The 24,238-nt window shown below is 42.9% G+C and overlaps 1 protein-coding gene across 12 annotated transcripts in view; it reads right to left on the reverse strand.

Annotated features, from left to right (window-relative positions):
* Positions 1–24,238, reverse strand: part of tmem108 (transmembrane protein 108) — a 192,818-nt gene that overhangs the window by 167,055 nt on the left and 1,525 nt on the right. For 5 of the 12 annotated variants that reach the window (XR_011955039.1, XM_072560722.1, XM_072560715.1 and 2 more), the window contains exons 2-3: positions 14,474–14,669; positions 5,056–5,141 (exon numbers count right to left, since the gene is read on the reverse strand). Coding sequence is in view for 10 of the 12 variants with exons in the window: in XM_072560722.1 (XP_072416823.1) it covers positions 5,056–5,095 (40 nt within the window). In the remaining 2 variants the exon portion in view is untranslated. Of the gene's footprint in view, positions 1–5,055; positions 5,142–5,860; positions 5,995–8,887; positions 8,936–14,473; positions 14,670–23,025; positions 23,461–24,238 lie in introns of those variants that run through there. The other 7 variants (XM_072560716.1, XM_072560723.1, XM_072560718.1 and 4 more) reach the window with 6 other exon arrangements.

Below are 24,238 nucleotides of genomic sequence, written 5' to 3' on the forward strand. Positions count from 1 at the left end.
ACAGAACAGGCCCTTTGGCCCACGATGTTGTGCCGAACATTTGGGTGGCACGGTGGCACAGTGGTTAGCACTGCTGCCTCACAGCGCCAGAGACCCGGGTTCAATTCCCGCATCAGGCGACTGACTGTGTGGAGTTTGCACATTCTCCCCGTGTCTGCGTGGGTTTCCTCCGGGTGCACCTGTTTCCTCCCACAGTCCAAAGATGTGCAGGGCAGGTGAATTGGCCATGCTAGATTGTCCGTAGCATTAGGTAAAGGGTAGATGTAGGGGTATGGGTGGGTTGCGCTTCGGCGGGGCGGTGTGGACTTGTTGGGCCGAAGGGCCTGTTTCCACACTGTAAGTAATCTAATCTAATCTAATCTAATTTGTCCTAGCTTAAGCACCTATCCACGTACCTATCCAATTGCCGCTTTAAGGTCACCAATGATTCTGACTCTGCCACTCCCACAGGCAGCGCATTCCATGCCCCCACCACTCTCTGGGTAAAGAACCTACCCCTGACATTCCCCCCTAGAACTTTTACCCTTCACCTTAAATTTATATAACACTCTGTTGTACCCAGGGAAAAAGTCTATCTATTCCCCTGATCATCTTATAAACCTCTATCATGTCTTCCCTCATCCTTCGCCGTTCCAATGAGAAAAGGCCTAGCACTCAACCTATCCTCTTACGACCTATTCTCCATTCCAGGCAACATCCTGGTAAATCTCCTCTGCACCCTCTCCAAAGCTTTCACATCTTTCCTAAAGTGAGGCGACCAGAACTGCACACAGTACTCCAAATGTGGCCCTACCAAGGTCCTGTACAGCTGCAACATCACCTCACGACTCTTGAATTCAATCCCTCTGCTAATGAACGCTAATACACTATAGGCCTTCTTACAAGCTCTATCCACCTGAGTGGCAACTTTCAAAGATCTATGTACATAGACCCCAAGATCCCTCTGCTCCTCCACCTTACTAAGAACCCTACCGTTAACCCTGTATTCCACATTCTTATTTGTTCTTCCAAAATGGACAACCTCACACTTGACAGGGTTGAACTCCATCTGCCACTCCTCCGCCCAGCTCTGCATCATATCTAAGTCCCTTTGCAGCCAACAACAGCCCTCTTCACTATCCACAACTCCACCAATCTTCGTATGTCTGCAAATTTACTCACCCACCCTTCGACTCCCTCTTCCAAGTCATTAATAAAAATTACAAACAGCAGAGGACCCAGAACTGATCCCTGCGGAACTCCACTTGTAACTGGGCTCCAGGCTGAATATTTGCCATCTACCACCACTCTCTGCCTTTGACCGGTTAGCCAGTTCTCTATACAACTGGCCAAATTTCCCACCATCCCATGCCTCCTGACTTTCCACATAAGTGTTGGTATGAGAGGTTTGGAGGAGTAGGGAACTGTCCGCTCTTTTCTTTGGTCCAAACTTGCATATGTAAAGTACCATCTGCAAATTCTAAAGTCAGTGTTTTGAAATGATGGTTTGAATGAAGGTCAGGATACCAGTCGACGGGGTTATATTGGATATTGAATGGAGTTGGGACTGGGAATGGGTTCAGGTTATAGTGGTTGGATTTCAGAGGTTTGGGAATTGGGGAGGTAGAGCAGGAGATGTCAGTTTAATTGTCATTCAGGAGATACAGAAAGTTTTTAAATCCTCCAACTTCTCCTGGGTAACTATTAAACCACATCGAGTTAGATCCTCCAGTTTCCAACTTGAAAGGGATTTTTTCAGAGGGCTCCAGAGGGAGGGGAATTTTTCATTTGAAGTTGCGCTTGCCCATGCAATTTCCACTAAGTCAGTAGAATCAGTGATTCCATATTGACCTGAAGTCCATTAAGATCTGAAGACCTAAAATTTGGTAGAGAGGTAAAGGATAACAAAAGCTTTAAATGATGCCACAACTTAACTTGGGTGAGAGCGTGCTTGATAGCTACCACAAAGATGCGTAAAATCCCAATTTAACCACGAAGATGATCGATTTACCTCACCGACAGCCGTATAGGACAAAAGCACCAGATTTTTTCATAAACAGGAATATTAATTATAATGCACTTTATGTGAAAAGAAAGGATTGCAAATTCATTATGCAACAAACTATGCTCCTTTAAAAACCCCCAAATACATGCACACTTTTTCTCAATTAAGGTCGGAAAAATACAGTTTGGCATAGATATTGAGTGGAAAATATATAGACAGGGAACAAAATTCTGAATATCAAAAGCCCAGATTTCAAGGGTGGATTAAATTGCCTCAGTTTATTTTGAGTTCAGTAATGATCACATGCTGTTTTCTGCAAAGTGATGATTTTTTACTTTTCAACAGTTGACACGGATCTTTTCTTGTTCGAGTTCCTTTAAGTTTTCTTGGGTTTTTTTCCAGCTTCAAGGAAAGAGGGGGTAAAAAAAATAGATGTTTGCAGGCTCTGGATGTTCCTGGCTGCCATTCACAGCTTTGTAACTCAACCAATTGGACGGCTATCATTTGGCAGTTTTTCTTTAGCTCAAGCAATTTGAGTACTAGTCTTCCACAAAATAATCATCTAACAGCTTCATAAAGTAGAAATGTGCTAAAGATGCGCACAACTTGATTTTTCTAAGTAGCAAATCTCTCTCAGTATTTCAACTTATAGAAGCTGTCCAACACCCATTCCAGCTTATCGTCCAAAAGAGAAAAGTGTGGTCCCTGACAATATAATTAACAAGGGCTTGGCGTGCCATCAGCTGACCATACCAGGAAAAGGGGATACAGATTTAAAGCTTTAGACAAGAAATTCAGATGAAGTAAGGATATTTTTAGAAACATAGAATTCAATACCATGTGGAAATAATTTTGCAAGGAGAGTTAGTGGCTGAATTGCACTGCAGCATGCTGACAAATTGGTTGGTCTCAATCTTAGATGTAATAACTCTATGACTCTACATCAGAATAGTGACTACACTTCAGAAATACCTCATTGGCTTAAAAGCACTTTGGAGCATGGCAAAATCATGCAATGTGCTATAAAACACTTTTGTTTTAACAATTTGTTTTCCTTGTCTGTCCTTCTCTTTAATTCTCAGTCTTCAGCCTGTTTATGGCAACATGCTATTGATCCTGTCATTTCACCAAGATCTCAGAAAGCCTTTGGTAATGGTCCTGTTTTCCATATTTATAGTTCCACAAGATACACATTTTGTTTCTTCACTTGTCCTAGTTTCATTTCTTTTTGACCTGAACTATCATTTCCTTTTGTCATGTAATCTCTCTTGCTTTGTACCCTGAACCTTTTGTTTATTTCTTTCTCTTGCTTTGCTGAAAAGCCATTGTATCTAAAATGACTAAATCTGATGAAGGGATACTGAAATGTTAACATTTTCTCTTTTCTCAACAGAATGCTGAAGTATTTTTCACTCTTAGCTCGCACTTCCAGCAACTTTGTAAGCAAACAGCTTTTCAGCCAGAGCTCAGAGGATCAACTAATGATTCTAAGCCAGTGTATGAACAACCGGCTATATTGGTTATGGCTTTGTCAGTTATATAGTGGAAAACCTAAGATGTAAATTCTACACTACACACTATAGTGGACCACTAACCAACAGCAAAAATACAGAAAACAATGAAGGCAAATACTGACAACCACTACAAAAGGAAGACAGTGGAGTAGTTAGAATGCTCTTAGACTAAATCTAAAGGCTGGGACATAGGTTGAAGTTCTACATGGATGGTAGAATTTAAATTCAATTAATTAGCTTTGAAGGAAACTGGAAATGAAAACTAGATTCAGTAATGGCGAACCTATGAAACTACCATCAGGTTCACTGGGGCCCTTTAAGGGATAGATTAAAAAAGAATTGCCTTGCCAGACACCCATACCCCATGGTCAAACAAAATACAGAATACACAAAAGATAAACATTCTAAAGGAAACAGAATGTGAAGACACACCTATTAAAACTTTCTAAATGCAACAAATTCCAAGCACTCTTGCCACATTTTCTTCATGTCCCAATGTCTACTTTATCTGGTCGTTAAATCAGGAGACTAGAAAATCTAACAAATTAGTCACACACAATCTCAGCCCTAAGTTAGTTATGCCTATTTAATCAAAATAAAGTCATACTGTAATGAAGATCATAACTGACAATGAAAGACCAAGTTACATGAAGAGGAAGGACTCGGGTGATTTTATTCACTCCCCCCTCCCCAACTATGTTACATAAGGTAACTGGTATTCAAATAGTTTAAACAATATTTATTTGAATTACCAAAATCCAGACAATTGTATAGCTAAGGCACTCAACAGTTAAACTACTCATTTGTTATCATACCAATCAACAGAATTACCAAACAGTAATTTCACAGGAGAGACTATGAGGAAGCCACAACAAACATTGATCAGACCTCAGTGCCTGAAATTATGGCCACTCAAGGAAAACAAATGGTGTTGCAAAACTATCACATCCAATTTAAAATAGGAATAGGAGTAGGTCACTCAGCTCCTTGAGCCTGTTCCGTGAGATTATGCCTAATCTGTGGTTTAACTCCATATACCCAGCTCTGGTCCATATCCCTTAATGCCTTTGAATATTAAGTAGATAAATATTAAGCAATCGGATCACCACTTAACCTTTTAAATTCGACTGAAAACAGACTTAATTTGCATTAATCTCTCCTCATAATGTAACCCCCAAAGTCTAGGATTAACTCGTGTAAACCTAAGATATACTCTCTCCAAGATATCCTTCCTGAGGTGTGGTGTTCAGATCTACTTACAGTACTCTAATTTACAGTAATGGAGATAAAATAATTTTCCTGTCAAGATATCTTGGCATAGTGAAGGGAGGACAACTAAATTTATCTTCATGTCTATATCTCTCTCACAACACTAGTTTAAACTGAATTTTCTGCTCTTCGGTTCTCCTTTAAGCACATTCTTAACTAAAAAGGTTTTTATTCCATTTCCGACAATTAATCACCAAAATTTCAGTATGCTATGAAAATCAGCCATGTTGCAAAGGATTCCTTTGCATCCTGATTTTAAAAAATGAAAAACATTGCATAAGTTCTTACTCTGTAGTTGGTGATAGAGGATCCGTGAGCTTGTCTTCATGGTATTATCTGCTCAAGCTTGTCCACCACTTTATTCATGATTCACTCTAGAAATTAAAATGAGACACATCAAACAGTATGCAGGAATGAAACAATCAAGCTCTATCAGACTTCCAAAATCTTCACCATGTAGGTATTAACATCTATTTCAACCCCTTGGCGATCACAATCCCAAAGAATGTCACAAGTTTTGAAGGGAAATTTAGTGGATATAATGCAAAGTATCTATCAAGGTAATTCTCATTCTGGCGTTAAGTCTTTCATGCCTTTTCCAATTCTCAATTTATAATCTCATCTAACCTCATTTTTTCCCCAGATTCCAGCACTTCTTCAGTTCTGCCATCTAGTGCATCCTCAAATTCCTTTGCTCCACTAATGTCAGTAGTTATGCTTTCGGTTTCCAAGGCACTAAGATGTGGAATTTCTTCTTTAAACCTCATGACTGTCTACTTTTCTCAGGATTTTATTTTAATCTACCACTTTGACCAATAATCTCATGTGGCTTTGAGCCGAATTATATTTGATAATGCTGCTATGAAGCTATGATACATTATGTTAAACAGTTCTATACAAACATAAGATTTTTTAAAAACTATGGCGATGAGCAATGCTTTGACAAGCTCTTTAAAGTTGAAAGTGACAAATTAAAAGTGACAAAACAATGAGATCGAGAAAGGAAGCAAACATTTCAAAGGTGTTATGAAGTTGAAAGCATGTATGGTCCCATTAAGGTGAGATATTAAAAGAGTTAATTTGCTCTGCTGACCTGCAAGAAATTGAATGCCCAGAGGGTAGGGTGGGATGTCTGTTGTACAGGTAGAATGTAAGGAAATTCCCTTGCCATTCAGAGCCATTTGCATCATCACCACCTATTCAGAAGTCAGTTGGAACATTGCAGTTCAAATTCTGACTGCACCCTATAGTTACAAAAAAATACAATTCACACCAGATTTGGCCATTAAGGATATTTTTTTAAAATTACTTATAGCATGGAAACAGGCCCTTCGGCCCAACAAATCCACACCGACTCGCTGAAGCGCAACCCACCCATACCCATTCCCTACATTTACCCCTTCACCTGACACTATGGGCAATTTAGCATGGCCAATTCACCTGACCTGCACATTTTTTGAATTGTGGGAGGAAACTGGAGCACCCGGAAGAAACCCACGCAGACACAGAGAGAATGTGCAAACTCCACACAGAGAGTCGCCTGAGGCGGGAATTGAACCCGGGTCTCTGGTGCTATGAGGCAGCAGTGCTAACCACCATGCAAATGTAATTTGCATTACATTGTTTCTGAAGATGTGATCACTGCATTGTGCCTCGAGTGGCATGTGACTATGAGGGAGTGGTTGGGGTTTGTCTTGAGTGGCATTATTGACTGTGATGTGAAGATTTTGTATAAAGGAAGAACTATTTCCTTTGTTCAAAGAGACCTCTCGACACGCTTCGCAAGCATGGTGAAGTGCGTTAACAGTTTCTACACAGCTTGTACTGTATTTGTTTAATAAAAATTGGTTGTTGTTCACAGAAGTTGGCATATTGAGTTGCATCAAGTGTGTAAAAATCTCAGGAAAATTAACCTAACAAAAGAGACAGAGAGTGCTTTTCTGAGCTGAGAGATTTTGACGGCATGTATCTATGACAGATTCACAAACAGTACTTAGAATTGAAAGTATGTAACAATTGGTGATTGGATTATTAACATTAGCTTGGATTGGGTTGTTTTTTGAAATTAAGGCAACCAGATTTGTATTTAACCAATTAATTTAAAATATGCCCAGGATACCAAAAACAAATTGAATGTAAATTTGATTGTATTGACAACACCAGACCAATGAGATGGCAGGAGTGAGGTTGATAAAGAAGGGCATTTTGAAAATTGCTCAGAGCTAAATTGTTCATGCAACATGAAAAACTCTCAAAACAAAAATCGCTAAGAAGGCACCATCTATTTAACGGGTACCAAGGCATTTGTTAGCTAAAAATACTCACAATAAAAAGCAAAACAATGACCTGTGGGAAGACAGCAGTTGTCAGGAAAAACAGAAAGGGAAGCTGAAGGAAGAGAATACCATCTGTGGGAACTTAAAAAGATTAAGTGTTAATTTACCATTACTATTAACGGGGTTATTAAATAGCATATTAATAGAGTTGTGATCAACTAAGGGTTAGTGATTAGAGGAAAGTGGTTAGTTTTGTTAGTGTTCACTCTAAGGTTTAAATAGTTACTTTTTTACTTATACAGTGGAAGTCAGGGATCCTCTTTCATTCGCATATTTTTAACAGATTACAAAGCGAGGCGATCTTCTTTGGGTGTTTTAGTTTAATCAGCAGCGGTACACAACTTCTGCATCGTAATAGGTAACAAAGGGATAAATCACTCTTGATCATTCACATTCCTCCCCTCACTCTTCTCGGGCATCTTTCCACACAACTGCAGAGAATGCCCTCATGCTGAAGTTTAGGGGTTCAAGACACAAGATGTAGAAGTGAGAAATCAGTGTTTTTATGTGTACATAGAATATCTCATTACAGAAGGAGGCTATTAAGCCCTTTGTGTCTGGATTCATGCTTCATCCTAAATCTGTGCACATTGTCCATAACCCTGTAAGTCCCTTATCTTCAAATAAATCATCTTTTGGGAGTTCAGAACATGAGCATTGTTTAGAAAAGACAAATTCTCTAGAAAGCTAGTACTGCCAAATAAACCTGTTGGACTAGAATCTGGTGTTGAGATTTTTAACTTTGTTCACCACAGTTCAACATTGGCTTCCCCAAATCAATCAGTAAAGTGTCATCAACAGCGCTATCACACAGCATTTTCTTGGTAACAGCCTGCAGGCCAATGTCCAGTTTGAGTTCCATGAGGGTCACTTGGTCAAAACACAGACAAAAAAGAATGACAATTCTAGAGGTGAGAATATGACTGCCCTCGACTTCAAAACTACACCTAACCAAATGAGGCATCAAGGAGACCTAACAAAACTGAACTAACTGAGAATGCGGGGGGGGGGAGAAGGAGGAGCTCTCCACTGGTTGGAGACATCTGGCCTTGACATAGATTGTTCTGGTTGTAGGGCATACATTTCAGTTACCCTGCATTTCTGCAGGCGTTCTTCAGAGTGGTATCCTGGGTCCAACCTTCAGCTATTTCTTCAATGACCTTCACTCCATCATAAAAATCAGCAGTGAGGATTTTTGCTGATATTGAGCAATGATCAATCGCACATTTCTTTTAAACATTTCCCCTCTCATTTTAAACTATGCCACTTAGTATTTGACAGCTCCATCCTGCAAAAAAAGACTAATTATCCACCTTATCTAATGCCTCTCAATTTTATATACTTCAATTCAGGTCGCCGCTCAGAAATGGACGGCACGATGGCTCAGAGGTTAGCACTGTTGCCTCCCAGCACCAGTAAACTGGGCTCAATTTCACCCTCAAGCACCCTCAAGAAATTTGTACATTCTCTATGTATGTGTGGGTTTTCTACAGGTGCTTCAGTTTCCTCCCACAGTTCAAAGATACACAGATTGGGTGGATTAGCCGTGGTAAATTACCCATTGTGTCCAGACATGTACAAGATATGTGGATTAGCCATGGGACTAAAATCACAGTGTGCATCAGTCTCAACCTTTGCAACTGTTCCACAGATTTTATTTCGCTTGAATGGGTGAGAGTAAGACCAGCAGGATGAGGAGGAAACAAACTACAGCATCATTAAAGTGGATTAGCAGAAAGGAATGAAGTGAGAGTAGTGAATAGTATCGAGAGGGAGAGACTGACATGGTCTTCTGCAGAAAAGAGTTGAAAAGGCGGTGTTGCCTGTCCAGTGCCTGTTCCGATGAAGAGCTTATGCTTGAAATGTCAGTTCTCCTACTCCTCAATTGCTATCTGACCTGCTGTGCATTTCCAGCATCACACTTTAAGAAATCTGCTCGGGTTTGAAGGGGATTTCAGTGAGTGGAAAGGAGATCAGTGCATCAGTCTCAACCTTTGCAACTGTTCAACAGATTTTATTTTGCTTGAATGGGTGAGAGTAAGACCAGCAGGATGAGGAGGAAACAAACTACAGCATCATTAAAGTGGATTAGCAGAAAGGAATGGTCCATGTGGGTACCAATGACAGTAGTATAACAAAAGAGGTTCAGCACACGAGCATGAACAGCTAGATGTAAAATTAAGCACAATCTCAAAGAGAATAGCCCTTGAAACTACTACCTTAGCCACACGTAAATTGGCATACATGACTCAAATATTGATCAGGCACTGACCTGGGGCAAATCTGGCGGTACTAAATAGAATAGAATACAACCCGACATACGGAAACAGGCGATTCAGCCCGTCAAGTCCAAACTCACCCTCTGAAGTGTGTTATCAATAAAAAGGTGTACTGTACTTTTAAGAAAGTTATTAGCTAGAAGAACTGACAGCACCAAGTATTCTGAAAAAAAAATTAATGTAACATTTGGTCAAACAACTCAATTAGCTGGCTGCCTGGAGATAAAAACAAATTAGAATTCAACCAGTTTAAATTTTACCCCAAAATACCAGCCTCCAATCAAGATTGAATTGAGTATATTAATCTTAAAAGCCAATGACACAATCCAATGCTTTGGGGGGAAAAGACCAGAGAAAATTGAATAGGAGAACGGTCACACCACCAGCATATACAGACTGCCTGAAAAATAGCTCTCTTAAAAGGTACTTATATTGATGAGTAACCTGTGAAGCAGAATTCCTAAGAAGAAGAAAACAGGAATACACAGAGAAGAACCAAAAGCTGCCTAATTTTGGAAATAAGTAGTTTTGTATTGTAAACTTCAATCAGGATTTTTACCAGACCAATATTGTAGAGGGAAAAGTAAAAGATAGGTTAGAGGAAGGAGTTGTAAATTGTTATTAGTTAATTATTCTCTGTTATACATTAAGAAATGAAGTCGTTAATTTTTACTTTAAATACTTCTTGGCTTCTTGAATTTTCACAGATTACTGCAGGGGATAAATCTTTTCTGTGTAACTGGTTCAAATTAAGCAGGAAGATTTACCCCCTGTTGTAACAGTTTTGTGGCTCGTTGTTAGGAATTTGAACTGGTTTAGATAGCTTTGAATAGATTTGGGGGCACAAAAAAATCCCAGATTTAAACACCTGCAGGTTAGTGCCCTAGATCTTTAAATAAAATGTAGGTGAGGCAGTTTATTTACTTTTGGTTGATTTAATTAAAAATGAGAGAAATGGCTCTAAAAATTGCTAAAGAATTTCTTGGGTTTGTAGATTATTCTTAAATTTACCAAGAAGGTTTAGAAGGAAAGAAAAAGGCCGTACTTTTAGAATTAGTAAATAAGTTAGATTTGCATTTAACCAAGGACAAAAGTTAAGTTGAAATTGTAAGGGAGTTACTCAAATACTTAAGTGTATCAGAGAAACTGACAAATGCAGTAGAGGTAGAACAACTTAAATTTCAATGGAGGAAAATGGAGTTAGAAGATAAACAAAGAGAGAGAGAAAGGAAAAAGGGAGCTCTTAGCTGAGCAAAGAGAAAGAGAAGAATGGGAGAAACAAAAAGAGAGAGAATTTGAACTTGAGAAGTTGAAACTTAAGTCAGCAAAGTCAAATTAACAGGATGGAGATTAAAAGAGAATGTCAAAACTCTGCCACATTTTGATAAGAAAGATGTGGAAGCCTTCTTTATTTCATTTAAAAAATTGGCTCAGCAAATAGAGTGGTCCAAGGATTTAAGAGTAATGCTAGTTCAGCCTGAACTGGTGGGCAGAACTCATGAGGTATTTGCCGCACTGTCAAGAGGAGGGTTCAGGAGATTATGAAGAGATTAAACAGGCTATTTGAATTGCTTATGAATTGGTACCAGAAGTATATAGACAGCGGTTCAGAAACAAAAAGAAGGAACCAGGTCAGAGTTTGTTTAATTCTGTCAAATTCAACATTAGTCATTTTGATCGATAGGTAAGTGCTTTGAAAATAGGACATTTGAAGCTCTCAGAGAGATTATTCTGTTAGAGTAGTTTAAAAACTCACTTCCAGAGATGGTAAGAATTCACTTGGAGGAACAGAAAGTTTAGGATGTGAGAAGGGCAGCAGAATTAGCAGATTAGTACATGTTGGTACATAAGAAAAGCTTACAGCCACAATTTCTTCCTGTAAGGGATAGGAGTTGGGAGAACGAGAGATCGTACACTATGAAATAAAGAGTAGACAGCACTGGTAAGAATTTACCACAGGACAAAAAAAAGAAGCCCAAGCGGGTGGAAAGGAGCTAAAAGGCCTCGGGTGTTTCCACTGTGGTAAAGTGGGACACAAAGACAAAGTGCTGACTGTTAAAGAAAGGCACTATGGGGAAAAAGATGGGAAAAAAGAAGCTAAGCCAGTGGCATTACTGAAGATAGTAGATGAGATCCAAGAAGAGCCAAGGAACTGCAGGAGAGTGTACAGCCTATGCAGGGGCTGGGTATGGAGTTAGTACCTGATCTCTACAAAAAAAATTGCCTCTGTGGGTAAAGTTTACTCAGAAAGAACAGGGGGAGATGGACAATAAGTTAGAATTTTGAGATACAGGATCTAACCAATCACTGATAGTAAGAGACGAGCAAATATGCACTCTTTCGGATCTGTTACCCAAGTGTGTGGTAATTTGTGGGATACATGGACAGAAATTTAGCATTCCCCTATGTAAGATCAGGTTGGAGTGCCAACTTAAGAGTGAGGAAGTAACAGTGGGAATGATTGACAGAATGTCAATTCCAGGAATTCAATTTGTTCTTGGGAATTATTTGGCAGGGTCCAAGGTGGGAGTGACACCTTTTGTTGTGGAGAAACCCAAGGAAGGTCAAGAAACTGAGGAGTTAAAACAGAAATATCCTGGTATTTTCCCAGACTGTGTAGTAAGCAGAGTTGGAAACTGTGGTGCTGGAAAAACACAGCAGGCCAGGCAGCATCCGAGGAGCAGGAGAATCGACGTTTTGAGCATAAGCCCTTCTTCAGGAATGAGGAAGTGTGCCAAGGGGGCTGAGATAAAAAGGTAGGGGGAGGGAATTTGGGGGAGGGGTGCTGGGAATACAATAGGTGGAAGGAGGTGAGGGTGAGGGTGATAGGCCGGAGAGGTCTGGAAGAAGATTGCAGGTCAAGAGGGCGGTGCTGAATCCGAGGGCTGGGACTGAGATAAGGTGGGGGGAAGGGAAATGAGGAAGCTGGAGAAATCTACATTCATCCCGTGTGGTTGGAGGTTTCATAGGCGGAAGATGAGGCACTCTTCCTTCAGGCATCGTATGGCCAGGGTCTGGCGATGGAGGAGGCCAAGGACCAGCGATGGAGGTGGCCAAGGAACGGCATGTCATTGGCGGAGTGGGAGGGGAGCTAAAGTGTTCAGCCATGGGGCGGTTGGGTTGGTTGGTGCGAGTGTCCCAGAAGTGTTCCCTGAAACGTTTCGCAAGTAGGCGACCTGTCTTCCCAATGTAGAAGAGACCACATCGGGTGCAGCGGATAAAATAAATGATGTGTGTGGAGGTGCAGGTGAACTTGCAACGGATATAGAAGGATCCATTGGAGTCTTGGAGAGAGGTGAAGGGGGACATGTGGGCGCAAGTTTTGCACTTCTTGCGGTTGCAGGGGAAGGTGCCGGGAGTGGAGGTTGGGTTGGTGGGTGGTGTGGACCTGACGAGGGAGTCGCGGAGGGAGTGGTCTCTCCTGAATGCTGATAGGGGTGGAGGGGGAAATATATCCCTGGTGGTAGGGTCTGTCTGGAGGTGGCAGAAACGATGGTGGATGATACGATGTATCCGGAGGTTGGTGGGGTGGAAGGTGAGGACCATGGGGTTCTGTCCTGGTGGCGATTGGAGGGGCGGGGTCCAAGGACGGAGTTGCGGGAAGTGGAGGAGATGTGGTGGAGAGCATCGTCGACCACGTCGGAGGGGAGATTGCGGTCTTTGAAGAAGGAGGCCATTTGAGTTGTTTAGTAGTGGAATTGGTCCTCCTGGGAGCAGATGCGGTGGAGGCAGAAGAATTGGGAATATGGGATGGCATTTTTACAGGGGTAGGGTGGGAGGAGGTGTAATCTAGGTAGCTGTGGGAGTCGGTCGGTTTGTAGTAAATGTCGGTGTTGAGTCGGTTGCCCGAGATAGAAATGGAGAGGTCTAGGAAGGGGAGGGAGGAGTCTGAGACGGTCCAGGTAAATTTGAGGTCAGGGTGGAAGGTGTTAGTAAAGTGGATGAACTGTTCAACCTCCTCGTGGGAGCACGAGGTAGTGCCAATACAATCATTGATGTAGCGGAGGAAAAGGTAGTGCCAGTGTAGCTGCAAAGATGGACTGTTCCACATATCCGACGAAGAGGCAGGCATCTTCAAAGACCGCAATTTCCCCTCCAACATGGTCACGACGCTCTCCACCACATCTCCTCCACTTCCCGCACCTCTGCCCTTGTACCCCGCCCCTCCAATCACCACCAGGACAGAACCCCATGGTCCTCACCTTCCACCCCACCAACCTCCGGATACATCGTATCATCGTCCGTCATTTCCGCCATCTCCAGACAGACCTCACCACCAGGGATATATTTCCCTCTCCACCCCTATCAGCATTCAGGAGAGACCACTCCCTCCACGACTCCCTCGTCAGGTCCACACCCCCCACCAACCCAACCTCCACTCCCAGCACTTTCCCCTGCAACCGCAAGAAGTGCAAAACTTGCACCCACACCTACCCCCTCACCTCCCTCCAAGGCCCCAATGGATCCTTCTATATAGAATATCGAAAAATACAGCACAGCACAGGCCCTTTGACCCTCGGTGTTGCGCCGATCCAAGCCCACCTAACCTACACTAGCCCACTATCCTCCATATGCCTAACCAATGCCTGTTTATATCTGTCGCAAATTCACCTGCACCTCCACACACATCATTTACTGTATCCGCTGCACCCGATGTGGTCTCCTCTACATTGGGAAGACAGGCCGCCTACTTGCGGAACGTTTCAGGGAACACTTCTGGGACACCCGCACCAACCAACCCAACAGCCCCGTGGCTGAACACTTTAGCTCCCCCTCCCAGTCCGCCAATGACATGCAGGTCCTTGGCCTCCTCCATCGCCAGACCCTGGCCACACGATGCCTGGAGGAAGAGCGCCTCATCTTCCGCCTAGGAAGCCTCCAACCACAAGGGATGAATGTAGATTTTCCAGCTTCCTCATTTCCCCTCCCCCCACCTTATCTCAGTCCCAACCCTCGGATTCAGCACCGCCCTCTTGACCTGCAATCTTCTTCCTGACCTCTCCACCCCCACCCCATCTCCGGCCTATTACCCTCACCTCCTTCCACCTCTTGTATTCACAGCATCCCTCCCCCAAATTCCCTCCCCCCTACCTTTTATCTCAGCCCGCTTGGCACACCTTCCTCATTCCTGAAGAAGGACTTATGCCCGAAATGTCGATTCTCCTGCTCCTCAGATGCTGCCTGGCCAGCTGTGATTTTCCAGCACCACATTTTTCAACTCTGGTCTCCAGCGTCTGCAGTCCTCACTTTCTCCTGTGTGGTAACCAGATCCCACTATCATAAGGCACTGCACAAAGTGAAATGTAAAAGAGAAAGATGACAGAGTTGAGTTTCAGTTAGTAGATACCCTGCTTGATGTAATGGTGCAGGAAAAACCTGGCCAGGCAGAGGGTCAGACAGAAGTTTTTAGTTCTGAAAGACTAAGAGACTTGCAACAGCAAGTCGAGACGATAAAAGATATATGTGGATGCGTACTCCAAAAAGGAGGAAGAGAATATTCTGGAGGGTTACTATCTGAAAGATAGAATCCTAAGATGGAAATGAAGACCACTGCAGGTTAGTGCAGAAGAGAAATGGCCAAAAGTGCACACCATGTTGCCAGTAGAATACAGAAAGGAGGTGTTACAGGTAGAACATGAACCACCTGTAGGAGGTCACCTCTGGGTACGAAAGATTCAGGTTAAGGTACAAAAACATTTTTATTGGCCTGGAATGCAAAAGGATGTGGTTAACTTTTGCCTATGTGTCATACATGCTCAATGGTTGGTAAGCCACAGGCGATAATAAAACCAGCACCTTTGTTGCCAACCTCCGCATCTGAAGATCATTTCATGAGGTTTATAACTGATTGTATAAATCCCCTCCCGAGAACAAAAAGTGGGAACCAATACTTGTTAACCATAATGGATGCATCCACCATATTTTGGAGACAAGTCTGAAACCTGAATACAGGCGGAGGTAACTAAGTTGTTGTCAGGAACAACCACTTAATACATATTCTTATTAACTTAGGTGGAAATAAAATGACTTCTTAATGCAAATAGCATAACAAAATCACTTCTCGGCATAGCATAGAAATAACTAGACTAGATAAGATACTACTGGCCATTCTAAGTGACCTTCAAGTACAAGTGCAAAAACTCGGTTCATGAGGTAAGAATGGCTTAAGCTTTGGAAAACAAAGTTGGTTCCCAGGAAATACCATTGGGTTGAGTTGCTGTCAATAAAACCATTCTGTTAATTAATTGGTAATTATGTACAATTATGGCCTATACCCCTCTTTCAGAAAAGTATAAAAATGTTTTTGTTTTAAGCCCTGTGCACAGTTCCTCTGAGGAACGGAAGTGTTTAACCTCTGTTTCTGGAAGGTCTGTGCCCGGCCATATTAAATAAAGTGTGAAATCTTGAAGGACCAGACTGATTGTGAGTGCTTCTTGACCAATCACGGACCAAAGTCAGAGATCTCACATTTAGATTATGTATCAGAGGTGAGGGAGAGATTAAATAGAGGTGAGTTAGCTAAACAGCACCTAAAGAACGCAGTGTAGAATGAAGCTGGTGACAGATAAAGCCTCTGAGACTCGGACATTTTCCCAAGGGGCGACGTGTTAGTACTGTTACCTTTGTTCCCTTCAAAGTCAGGTTTATTTGTCTCTATCAGATTGAGAAAAAGTTGAGTCAGGTGAACTATATAGTAAAGAGGCAAGGGACAGGGACAACAATGTTTAAAATACAGAAAAAGTTCTCCCACTCATTTCAAGTGAAATGAAAATTCCCCTCACACTGATCCCCATCAAGTGCATCTGGGATAGGAACAGTACAGAGTTAAAATAAAAGTCCCTTTGGCTCTTCTGGGCACCAAACCAAAACAAATACAAACTCAAAGTGCAAAATAGAAACTTGTAATTCAGAAACAATTAATTAAATCAGAACATCATTATCCAGGGTAATAATGCACTCCAGTCCCCAGTAGTCTTGAAAGGCCACAACAGTCATAGTAAGAACTGCATGCTCCCTCTCCAGGTATACCTGACCACAAACGTGATCACGAAACAAGGGCAGACAGAGATGATGATTCCCTCTTCAGTCTCACGATTGGACCTGTTAATGGCCATTTTGGACAGGTCCAGGAGCAAAGACAATGCGAAGGCCCATAGACGTGTACCCTTTACTCGCACTGGGTGCCTGCAGATCAGAAGTGCCTGATCCACTCTTCTTTCAGTCCAAACACAGCCCTAGAGCACTTTCCTCTGCAACCACAGAAGGTATAACACCTGCCCTTTCCCCCAACCCCATAATCACACACATAGCAAGTAGTGCTCACTTTTAGACACAACACAGGTGCTGTGAGGAATTGCAAGGAGTAAAGAAGACACCGTGTGTAAAAGACTTTATTCAATATTTCCACCACCAGGAAAATCCCCGTGCTGGCCAGGGAACAGTAACAAGCAAAGCCCTACAAAGGAAGTGCTGCTGTGAAAAAAGGATTTAGAATCTGTGCAATTACAGGGGGAAAAAAAAGGGGAAAAAAAACCATTTACTTCCTCCCTCCTCAGTATCCAAGGTGAAGGAGCCCTTTATCTGTAGTTCACTCAATTTACTCTACTGCATTCACTGCTCACATTATGGTCTCCTCTATAATGGGGAAAGCAAAGACTACACTGGGTAGCCGCTTCGCACAACACCTGCATTCTATCTGTAAAAAAGACCCTGAGCTTCTAGTTGCCTGCCACCTTGTTCCGTGGCCAACAACTGTCTCAGGCTTGCTGCAGTTCTTCCAGTTTGTGCTGAGCTTCACAAAAGCACAGCAGGAAAAAGTGAGGACTGCAGATGCTGGAGATCAGAGCTGAAAATGTGTTGCTAGAAAAGCGCAGCAGGTCAGGCAGCATCCAAGGAGCAGGAGAATTGACGTTTCAGGCATAAGCCCTTCTTCAGGAATGAGGAAAGTGTGTCCAGCAGGCTAAGATAAAAGGTAGGGAGGAAGGACTTGGGGGCCTGGGAGGGAGGGTTTATAGTAAATGTTAATTTCCTGGTTGGGTCCAAATTGTGTTGGAAATGCGTTAGGTGGAAGGAGGTCAAGGGGAGGGTGATAGGCTGGAGTGGGGGTGGGGACGGAGAGGTCAGGAAGAAGATTGCAGGTTAGGATGGCGGTGCTGAGATCGAGGGATTTGACTGAGACAAGGTGGGGGGGAAGGGAAATGAGGAAACTGGAGAAATCTGAGTTCATCCCTTGTGGTTGGAGGGGTCCTATGCGGAAGATGAGGCGTTCTTCCTCCAACCGTCGTGTTGCTATGGTCTGGCAATGGAGGAGTCCAAGGACCTGCATGTCCTTGATGGAGTGGGAGGGCGAGTTGAAGTGTTGAGCCACAGGGTGGTTGGGTTGGTTGGTCCAGGTGTCCCAGAGGTGTTCTCTGAAACGTTCCGCAAGTAGGCAGCCTGTCTCCCCAATATAGAGGAGGCCACATCGAGTGCAGCGGATGCAATAAGTGATGTGTGTGGAGGTGCAGGTGAATTTGTAGCGGATATGGAAGGATCCCTTGGGGCCTGGGAGGGAAGTAAGGGGCGGAGGATTGGGCGCAAGTTTTACATTTCTTGCTGTTGCAGGGGAAAGTGCCGGGAATGGAGGTTGGGTTGGTGGGGGGTGTGGACCTGACGAGGGAGTCACGGAGGGAGTGGTCTTTTCGGAACGCTGGTAGGGGAGGGGAGGGAAATAGATCCCTGGTGGTGGGGTCCGTTTGGAGGTGGCAGAAGTGACGGCGGATGATACGCTGTATATGGAGGTTGGTGGGGTGGTAGGTGAGGACCAGTGGGGACCGTCCTGGTGGCGGTTGGAGGGGCGGGGCTCAAGGGCAGAGGAGCGGGAAGTGGAGGAGATGCGGTGGAGGGCATCATCGATCACGTCTGGGGGGAAATTCCCGTCTTTGAAGAAGGAGGCCATCTGGGTTGTACTGTATTGGAACTGGTCCTCCTGGGAGCAGATGCGGTGGAGACGAAGGAACTGGGAATATGGGATGGCGTTTTACAGGGGGCAGGGTGGGAGGAGGTGTAGTCTAGGTAGCTGTGGGAGTCGGTTGGTTTATAGTAAATGTTAATTTCCTGGTTGGGTCCAAATTTTGTTGGTCTGAACGTAGTCTGGAGTCCATGCGGGGTCAGTCGGTTCCGTAGACAGGTGTTGAGGAAGGAGATGTGGCTGTGGTAGCAAGTCTGTTTGAGAACATGGCCCTAATTTTCCACTTGGGAACTCCCCAGCCTTCTGGACTCAATATAAAATTCAACAGTTTTAAGACTTGAGGCACCTTCTCCCATATTCTCACCCCAATCTTCACATATCAGGTTTTGTTATCACATGATCTGCTATTACACACAACCCATTATTAGCCACTATTAATAGCCATACATTCTCATAGGCTAACCGTTATCCATTCTTTTCTTTGTCCTACTGTTGTTCTGTCTGTTGGGGCTCTATCGCCACCTATTGTTTACTCCTTGCCTCCTCTGTGGCATCCTATCTTCTGCTTTAAAAAACCCTTTCTCAGCTATCATCCTGATGAAGATGGGTTGCTACACCCGAAATGTGAACTCTGATTTCATTCCACAGATGCTGCCAGACTTGCTGAGATTTTCCAGCAATTTCTGTTTTTGTTTCTGATTTCTAGCATTCACAGTTCTTTGTATTTTTTTTTACATAGCAATTATATTGTAGGTTATAGAAAGAGATAGATGGTCAGATGAACAGGCCAGTGGCAGATATATTTAACCCTGATAAGTGCAAGGGGATGCACTTACATGGAAAAAAACAAGATGAGGAAGTATTTAATGAATGGCAGGACATTGAGGAGATCAGAGGAACAGACAGATCTTGGGGTAATTAGTCAAAGATCCCTTAGTTGACAGAGCATGTCATAGAGTCATAGAGATGTACAGCATGGAAACAGACCCTTTGGTCCATCCTGTCCATGCCAAGCGGATATGCCAACCCAATCTAGTCCCACCACCCAGCTCCCGGCTCGCATCCCTCCAAACCTTTCCTATTCATATACCCATCCAAATGCCTTTCAAATGTCACAGTTGTACTAGTCTCCACCACTTCCTCTGGCAGCTCATTCCATATACATACCGCCCTCTATATGAAAAAGTTGCCCCTTAGGTCTCTTTTGTATCTTTCCTTCTCACCCCAAACCTATGCCTCTAGTTCTGAACTCCCCCACCCCAGAGAAAAGACTTTGTTTATCCTATCTATGCCCCTCATGATTTTATAAACCTCTATGAGGTCACCCCTCAGCCAAGCTCCAGAGAAAACAGCCCTCGCCTATTCAACCTCTCCCTATAGCTCAAATCCTCCAACACCAACAAATTCCTTATCAAGCTTTTCTGAACCCTTTCAAGTTTCACAGTATCCTTCCAATAGGTAGGAGACCAAAATTGCACATAATATCCCAAAAGTAGCCTAACCAATGTCCTGTGCAACCACAACATGACCTTCCAACTCCTTTCACAATACTCCTACCAATAAAGGAAAGCATTCCAAACGTCTTCGTCACTGTCCTTTCTACCTGCAACTCTACTTTCAGGGAGCTATGAACCCGCAATCCAAGGTGTCTTTTTGTTCAGCAACATTCCCTAGGACCTTACATAGTTAAGGTGGTACATTGGATACGTGCTTTCACCAGTCGTGGCATAGTATACAAGAGAAAGGTGGTAATGTTGGAGTTGTACAGTTCGTTGGTCTGGCCACAACTGCAGTACTGTGTGCAGTTCTAGTCACCTCACTACAGAAAGGATGTGATAGCACTAAAGGGGATACACAGGAGGTTCACCAGAATGTTGCCTGGAATGGAGCAACAAGGAGAGATTAAGGGTTGGATTGTTTGTCTCGAGCAGAGAAGATTGACGGGGGACATGAACGAGATGTATAAGATTATGAGGGATATGAACAGCAGCTGTTCCCATTGGTTGAAGGGTCAGTCATGAGAAGACATCGTTTTAGGGCAAGGGGCAGCAAATTCAAAGGGGATTTGGGAAAAAAAACCTTTTCACTCAGCAGGTGTGGGAATTTGGAATGTACTGCCTGGGAAGGTAGTGCAGGCCAAAAACTTTTCAACCTTTAAAAAAGTATTTGGATGAGTACTTTACATATCGTAACATTCAAGGATATCGGACAAGATTAGATTAGATTAGATTAAATTACTTACAGTGTGGAAACAGGCCCTTCGGCCCAACAAGTCCACACCGCCCCGCCGAAGCGCAACCCACCCATACCCCTACATTTACCACTTACCTAACACTACGGGCAATTTAGCATGGCCAATTCACCTGACCTGCACATCTTTGGACTGTGGGAGGAAACCGGAGCACCCGGAGGAAACCCACGCAGACACGGGGAGTCACCTGAGGCGGGAATTGAACCCGGATCTCTGGCGCTGTGAGGCAGCAGTGCTAACCACTGTGCCACCGTGCCGCCCACAAGTGCAGGAGACTGGAATTAGAATGCCTGTTGGGGTAGTTATGTTGGTGCAGACTCAATGGGCTGACGGGCCTTTTCTGTCCTGTATGAATCTATAAATAGTGAGGGAAGTGACAAAATCTTGGTGGATGTAATAAATCAAAGTGTAAGGACAAGGCAAGAAAGAACGGTATTTATATGAGAAACAGACTGTGTAGGAAAGAGCCAGACAGTATGAATTTAAGAATAAATCAATCAACAGAAAAAATCTAGAAATTACAAATTTAAAACTAAAGGTTCTACATCCAAATGCACAAAATGTGAAGCAAAAAAAAATGAACTGACAGCTAAAAAAAATAAGGATGATCAGATTGTTTTCACAAAGACAAACTCCAAGCCAATTTAACACAGTACATTTAAAAAACATGGTTCACCCAGGGACAAAGGGTTATCATGCTGCATAAGGTAGAATTCCTCGTTCCTATTAAGCATGCTATATCACATATTCTCTGCTTATGCTGAAAATGCTTTATAATATCTAGCTTATCTTGCAGCATTACAGCCTGTGTTCACCACAAGCAATTTGATCACCAGGATGCTTCTAGATAACATTCTTGTCCCTATGTCCCTCCATTTTTTACAGGAAGCTGCTCAATGTATCTCTCTCAGAAAGCTGCTTTCTGTCAGCAACTGACATACACTCAGTGTACAACACAGAAACAGACCCTTCCATCCAGCTCGTCCACGCCTACCAGATATCCCAACCTCATCTTGTCCCATTTGCCAGCATTTGGCCCATATCCCTCTAAAACTTTCCTATTCACATACCCATCCAGATGCCTTTTATCCTCTGGCAGCTCATTCCATACACGCATCACACTCTGCATGAAAAAGTTGCCCGAGGTCCCTTTTATTGGTGCATGTACAGAATGGAACGAAGACTGGCACTAACATGGACACACGCACAGAACAAACTGCACAAAACAATCACACTATTATCAACAGAGGTAAGCATTCTCAAAACTCCAGTTACTTAATCTCTCAGCGACATTATAAGTAAATTGCGCAGCTGGAACACGCATTATATAATAACTATCTGCAGATGGATAGAGTGGTAATCAGTTGTTTTGGATTTGCCCTACAGGATGTGACCAGAACATATCTGGATGGCTTTACGTAATATCGTACTCTTTGAACTATGGTTGATTCCCCCGATTGATGGGAATGGTGGGTCATTTTAATTTTGTAGTCATTCTTTTCCTTTTATTTTCTATCCAATATCCTGATCTCTCATCCTTGTTTGAGTAGTTGTACACTTCTTTTAAGCTTTAACATTTTTGGTAGGTCCATTCCTTGGAAATTTTATTTCTCATTTTAATGTTCAATCCTACATGTTCTGATGAATCCACTTAAATGTCTGCCACTGTGACTGTGATGATCTGTTTCTTGACAGAATTTGCTGGTTTACTCTCATGCCCTCACAATTGCTAGAGTAGTGTGCCCTCTTGTTGGCTCCAGATTGTTCTGTTCAAACAAGCTAACCAAAGAACATATCTTTGCCCACTTGATATTTTTCCCCAGTTAATACGTGGATGAAAAACACCATGATTATGCCCCACCTCTCGGACAAGCTATCAGGGGGCCTATAAACCATTCCCACAATGGATATTGTTTCTCATCTCTACCAAAAACATTTCTATCTCTTGGTTTTGTGAACATAAGTCATTCTTCTCTGTGCTAATACCATCAGTCTGTGAATAGCTTACCCTGTCCTGAAGAAGAGTTACATCAGAAATGTTGACTTCTGCACCTCATGATGCTGCCTGGTTTGCTGTGTTCTTCCAGCCTCCTGCCTGACTACTTCGGGTAAAACTGTGGCTCCCAAATAGAGCCTCCCTCTACTTTTAGAAAAGTTTCCTCTCCTTCCTAAATACTATGTATTCTTGAACATTCAGACCTTAATCTTGGCCATCTTGCCAAGATTGCTTTTGTTTTGTTAATAAAGTGATTAATACCTTTGTTCAGGCTGTGCTGTGCTTTGTGTTACATTTTTGGGTGATTTTTGAGTGATCATAAGCGATTTTCTTTTGCTGGTCTGCCTCTAACCCCACTTTTCCCATAGGCCCTATTATTTATATTAAGCGGTTTTCTGTTAAGTGAGGTTTTGCTTAAACGCAATTACAGCTTTTTGGAGAACTACCTGTAGTCATAGATATTGGCGAAGTGATAGACGGTGCTATCAAACAGTACTGGCACAGCAAAGACTTGCTCACCAATTTTCAGTTTGGGCTCCTCAGAAAGATTCAGCTCGTTACAGCCTTTAACCAAAAATTATGAACAAAAGAGCTGACTGCCCTCGTCACCAAAGCAGTATTTCATCAGCGTGGCATCAAGGATCCCTAACAAAACTGGAGTCAAAAGGGAATTGAGAGAAAGAGTTTGAAGTCACACAGAGCAGGAACAAAGATGGTTGTGGATGTGATGTCAGTCATTTCAGTCCCAAAAACCACACAGAGAATTCCCAGTGTAGTACCCTAAGCCAAACTCCTTAAATGAACTTCCTCCACCTTAATAAAAGCTTTGACAAAGGGTCGGTTAGACTCGAAATGTCAGCTCTTTTCTCTCCTTACAGATGCTGCCAGACCTGCTGAGATTTTCCAGCATTTTCTCTTTTGGTTCCTCCATCTTAAGCTCAGAAGTGGGAATCTTTGCTGATGTTTACACAACATTCAGTAGCATTCACAATTCTTCAGATGCTGACCAAGCAGCATGGCTCGAGCTCAAATGGCAAGTAACACAAGGCACTGAGCTAGTAGTCCACACACACGGCCTGGGTTGGAATCCTACAACGACAAATAGTGGAATCAAAACTCAAATGGAGACCATTCTCAAGTGTCACAAAAACCCATCTGCTTTGCAAAACCTTTCGGAAAAGAAATCTAGTGTCCTTACTTAGTCTGGCTCATGTGGTACCAGACCTTAATTGCCCTCTGAAATGGGCAAATAAGCAGTCTCATTGTAATCAATTGCTTACAAACCGCAAAAAAAAATGCAAAAACCAGGCAAATCATCTAGGAGAGCTAGGCACTGGAAACAAGAGCAGCAAACTCTTGTTGACCTTGCAAAGTCCTCCTCATCAACACCTGGGTCAGAGTGACAAAACTGAAAGAACTGTCTCGCAGATTAGGAAAGGAACAACCAAATACAGCCATAGTCACAGAATCATCCCCAACATTTGACTCCAGGCCCCACAAAATCTCTGAATGTCAAAAATGGGCAAGGAAAGATTTTGCTAATGACCCTACACTGCCCTCCCACATCATAAGAGCATTTCAATTTTACCCAAATCAAAACAGTCCACTTAACTGACATGCCACTCCCCATTCGTTCCCTTTAATTCTAATATATGTTGC

The sequence above is a fragment of the Chiloscyllium punctatum genome, chromosome 41, assembly GCF_047496795.1.
Source record: "Chiloscyllium punctatum isolate Juve2018m chromosome 41, sChiPun1.3, whole genome shotgun sequence".
Lineage (NCBI taxonomy): Eukaryota > Metazoa > Chordata > Chondrichthyes > Orectolobiformes > Hemiscylliidae > Chiloscyllium > Chiloscyllium punctatum.